This window comes from Tupaia chinensis, unplaced genomic scaffold (assembly GCF_000334495.1).
Source record: "Tupaia chinensis unplaced genomic scaffold, TupChi_1.0 Scaffold000644_1, whole genome shotgun sequence".
Lineage (NCBI taxonomy): Eukaryota > Metazoa > Chordata > Mammalia > Scandentia > Tupaiidae > Tupaia > Tupaia belangeri.
The window spans coordinates 6,584,200-6,589,348 of NW_006160165.1; the positions used below are offsets into that span (position 1 = coordinate 6,584,200).

At 58.9% G+C, this 5,149-nt stretch overlaps 1 protein-coding gene across 1 annotated transcript in view; it reads right to left on the minus strand.

The window, feature by feature from the left end:
- Nucleotides 1-3,029: 3,029 nt before the first annotated feature.
- The window catches only part of LOC114009858 (anther-specific proline-rich protein APG-like), a 7,845-nt gene continuing 5,725 nt past the window's right edge, over nt 3,030-5,149 (minus strand). The window contains exon 2 of the mRNA XM_027776216.1: nt 3,030-4,585. Coding sequence (XP_027632017.1) covers nt 4,003-4,585 — 583 coding nt within the window. The 3' untranslated portion in view covers nt 3,030-4,002. The remainder of the gene's footprint in view (nt 4,586-5,149) is intronic.

Here is a 5,149-nt window from a genome sequence, read left to right on the forward strand (position 1 = left end):
GTATACAGTTTTAATATGCATATTACCGTCTGGCTTAGTGTCTGCCTTCCCACTGACACGTCATTCATTATGTAACGTGCTGGAAGAGACTCCCCACAAACATACCTTTCACGAGCGATTCCACGGTAGGCGGCATAAACACTGCAGTTTATTTTAAATGATTCAGTACATCAGTGCGTTGGACATAAATCAGCTTCCAATCACATGTAACCTGCTTTGAAAAATTAAATTGTGAACTAAGCCGACCGTTTCTGAGTTAATTTTGGTGCTACTGCTGTACTCTCTCTGGATGAGCCGGCTCGGTGCTGTATGATGCAGGACCCCCGTGGACAAGCGAAGCGGGCGGCCTGCCCCTCGTGCAGTGAAGGGCCCGCCCGCCCGGGCAGGGCAGACCACACGGCTGCGCCTGCACCCCGCGCTGACAGGCCACGCAGTCCCCAGTGCCCGTGGGCCCAGGCGGAGCCTGCGGGACCAGACCCACTGCCTTTGTGGAGGCGAGGAGACTGCCTCCCAGCCTCTGTTCTCTCCTGCTGAGCCCAGCCTGGGGTACAGGCACCCACTTTCCACCTGGCGCCTCTCCGTACCCACTCTGCCCCGCCGTGGGCCTCGGTTCTGCTGGCCACACCGGCTGGCTGGCGGTCAAGCAGCACTGTAGTCCTCTTGCCTCCCCACACCCAGTCCTGGCAGAATCTGGGTACTGCCACGGGACCCCAGGATGCCTGCCGTGGCCTCTGGACTAGTGCCTGTCCTCACCCTCGTGTTTCCCCTTCCTGGCTCCCAGCCTCAGTCCCCACCCACCTGGCTGCGGCCATGTCTGCAGTTTGAGTCTCGTTTGGACACACCAAGCTCGACAGCTGGCCAGGCACACCAGGCCCTGTTCCTGGGGCGCTACGGGCAGCGGGCTGTGGACCCCTATCTGACCACAGGGCTATACCACGTCTCCATGGCTCCCCCTGCGTGGGATGGCCCCGTCCAGCTCCCCTAGCCCAGCCGGTGAGACAGCCCCGGAGGAAAGGCAGGCCTGGCTCCAGAGTTGGGGAGACGCAGCAGGCAAGAGCCCAGCCTGCAGCAAACTAGAAACCCGGGGAGTCACTAGAATCGTAATGTGGGAAAATCAGTCACATTTGGGGTCACTTACAAGTGCTCTTATTCAGCTGTTTTTTTTTTTTTTTTGCCTTTTTTTTTTTTTTTTTAGGGGGTTTTTTTTTAAGGGAGAGGTTTTTGCTATAGGGCACATGCGCTCACCAGACAGACAGAGAGAAACAGAGAGACAGAAAGCAAGAAATCACCCCCCAGGGGGGATGGCCACACCGCAATTCCTTCTCCTCTCGGGATCTTGGGCACGCACGCACACGTACCCAGCATGACTTTTAAGCCACCGGGTCCGGGATGCAAACTGCGGTCGACTACGTGGAAGTCCAGCGACATAGCCATTATGCTAACTGCTGGTTCCCTCAGTTGATTTTTTTAAGATTCAAAGATTAAAAGTTTTAAGAATAAACATCCCTCGAGAATCTTAATCATTTTAAGACCTTCTGAATTGTAAAAAGACCTATTCTAAAGCCTCGGAAGGGGCCAGCGGGAGCGGCGATCACATCACCGGAGCCCACGTGGCCTGCCGTGGTGTGAGTCCTGGACCAGGTGGCTTAACACGCTGGGTCTGTGTGTGTGCGTGCCCCCGACCCCCCGAGGGAAGTGGAGAAGAGACCGTGGCATGGCCATGCCCCTCAGGGGTGACTTCTCAGTTTCCCTCACTGTCTCTGTCTCTCCAGCGAACGCACATGCCCTAAGGGAGAAAAAAAAATCTTAAAAAAAAAAGTCTTGATGGAGGTAACATGTCAAACATTTGAGATTTCCTTTACAAATGAGCACAGAGCCCAAGTCTTTATCCACCGGCCAAGCAAGGAAAATGGAAAACTGATGTTCCTCCACTGACTTGTGTCCCCTCGCTGCGCTGTCCGTGTGGGTGGTCCGGAACAGCTGGAGACGGTCACGGCCTACAGGGACAGTCACGTGGCACAGGGTGGCGTCCCGGGGCAAGTGAACCCTACTCTGCCACAAGCACTCAGGAGCAGCACACAGACGTGACTTCAGGGGCAGTGTGCTTGGCCTCCCCAGGGCCCTGGCCTACAGATGCGACACTCCGACCTCTGCCTCCATGGTGTCTGGCATCCTCCCTGCGTGGCTGGTCTATGTGGCCCTCCCTAGAGGGCAGCGGCCATCCCGGGCTGAGGGCCAGCGTCCTCCCCTAGCCGGCCCCTGCAGGCCCAGGCTCGCTAGCTCCCATCCCCCCCAGGTGAGGTGCAGCCCCAGCTCTGTCCTGCTCTCTCTAGGGACTCACGGCGGGGCCTGGCGGAAACATCTGCTCCTCTTCCTGGAGCTTGTGCGCTCCAGAACCAGTGCCGAGTGAAGCGGTTGTCTGCCCTCGGGTTGGTGCTGCACAGCCGGGAGGGGCCCCTTCCCCAGGTGAGTTCTGGCTGGTTGTCTTTGCCAGGGGGCACGTGGGCTCACCAGGCAGAAGGGGGAGAAGCAGCACCCACCCCCCAGAGCCAGATTAAGGTGAAAGGGAGTCTTTATTAGCTGGCCAGCGACTACAGCCTGAGGCTCGGGGCTGAGAGTCAGAACTGCAGCCCGACCGAAGTCTGAGCAGCCCTTAATAGGGGCCAGTGACCAGGGGTTTCCACGCGAGCAGTTACAGAAGCCGAATCAAGCAGGCTAATTGTTTCTGAGGGGAGTGGGGTTTCCATGTAAGCAGTTACATCACTAAACCAAAGGCTTTCAGGCTAGTTAGCAAAGACAGTGGCAGGTACAGGATGTCGTCCCAGGTGGGACCGGCAGTTAGCGTAATGGCTGTGTCACTGGACTCCCATGTAGTCGACTGTGGTTCGAGTCCTGGACCCGGTGGCTTAAGCTCACGCCGGGTGTGTGTGCATGCCCAAGATCCTGAGAGAAGAATGGAGAAGGGACTGCGGCGTGGCCATCCCCCGAGCAGCGATTTCTCACTCTCTGTCTCTCTGTCTCGCTGTCTTGCGAATGCATGCGCCCTATAGCTAGCAAAAAAACCTCTACAAAATAAATTTTTTAAAAAAAGGATGTCGTCTGGATGTGGTTTTCTGTACGGCTAGCACAGCTGTTTTCTCACGGGAAGACAAAGCAGGTTTACAGAAGCAGGCAGCCACGTCAGGGTAAGGGAACAAAACGGGCGAACAGTTGTTCATGAGCGGGATCTAATGCGCGGCCTTCCACATCCCCCCTTCTGACTTGGAGAATCACATCATTGATCCCGAGAAGGGGAGCGGCTCATAGCAGGAGAGGAGGACCATGGGCGTGATGGGCTGGATCCGGCCCTGAACGAAGTTGATGGGAAAACGGAGGACACAAGGGCCAAAGAGACGGGCAAGGACCTGCACGGCCGAGACGAGGGTGCTGGGCCAGGGAGGCCAAGAGAAGAGAGGCTGATACCAGTGACCCTCGGAGGAGCGGCGCTCCTCACACTCTAGGAGCCGTTTGCGAAGCTGGCTCAGCTGTCCCTAACGACCCGAGTGCTTGGTGTAGAATTAAGGCCCGGGCCCACAAGGACGGGCTGCAGAGGCGCGGCAGGACTAGGGGCGAGGAACAAGGCGCCTCTGAGTGGTGAAAAGGCCAGGGACCTTGCCCCAGACATAACGGCAAAGGCTGTTAAGAATGGCCACCCTCCCAGGCATCGACCCTGTGACCGTCGAACAGCAAGGGGGTTGCAAGCGCCAGCAGAGGAGCAGGTGCCAGTGGTCGGGACACGGCCGAGAGGGTCTGGTCAGTGTCTTTCCCAGGAGCAGTCGCTTCACAGCCCCAGGAGGGGCACAAGTAGGGCTCAGAAGCACATCTGGGGCGTGTCCCGGGGACAAACACAGGACAAATGGGAGCACACGGCCTGCTCCCTGGGCAGCCAGCCCAGCCCGCAGCAGGGACATGGAGCCACCGCGCATCGCAGGAGACTGGCTAGGGCCCGAGGAGATCGAGAGGTCAACCCTCTGGACTTAGGGACGGAAGAGACAACGGTGCCGTCCATGGTGCAGAGGATCCGGTGTAAGAGGGAAGGTCATGTGGGGAGGGCAGGGCGGGGGAAGGAGCAGGAGAACCAGGAAAGTTAGCGCACTTTGACCTTGAGGGGGTCTGAGGGACGCTGACGTCCCCATCTCTGGGTTCAGGAAGGGGCGGTGGGCTTCGGGGGGGCGATGAATCCAATGACACTTCCCCACAACCTTGACAGCAGGCGGGGTGCTCAGGGTAAGAGTGTAGGTCCGTCCCGCGGGGGTCCCGGGTTCCGGGTCCCGGGGGTGTGATGTCTGACCCTAACTGGGGCCCCCGGGTCCAGGGCTGGCTGTGAGGACAATGCAGACTCCGTAGCAGCCGGCCGGTGGCTGCAGACGAGGCGGAGCAGCTCAGCAAGAGTCGCCTGGAGAGCCTGCAGAGACAGTCCAGATTTGGATCCCAAGCAGGTTGACCGGTCAGAGAAGGCCCTCGAGGGCGGCGGTCAGCAGGGTCAGTAGTGGGCTGTCCTTGCTGGCAGAGTCCGGAGGAGCTGCTGGCAGTCATCCCAGGTGGGCTGACGGGTGAAGAAAACAGTTGCGAGGAGAGAGATTAATTAAACCTGTGGGTTCTGAGAAAAGGAAGGATTCTGGTTTCTCCAGGTTACAGGCCACTCACAGAGAAGGGGAGAAGCCACAGAGGGCCGACCGTCTAGGCCTAGTTCAGAGGGCCCCACTGTGTGAGGGGAGGCCTGGCAAGGGGGCCGAGGCCCCTTGGGATGTGCCGTCCCCCTCAGCTGGTTTCTTGCCTACGGAGGAGTCCTTAGGTCCTGGCCCATGAGTAGATCCAGCTCAGGTATGGAGAGACGGGGAGGACCGAGGGGGCATCTCCATGGGCAAGAGTGCGGTTTCCGGTGTACGTGGGGGCTCCTTTAGTTGCGGAGCGGCGGCCTGGGGCACACACGCACCAAGCCCCCAGGGCGGACACGCACACGGGCCCTTTCCTCCTGAGCAGCGAAGTCCGACCGCAGTGGCCCCAGAATAAACCCCGGAAGCACATGCCCAGCCCGGCGTGTCACCTCCCCGCACAGCTCTGCAGACACACCTGTCCCCTTCAGGCTGCAGTAGGACACACCCACAAC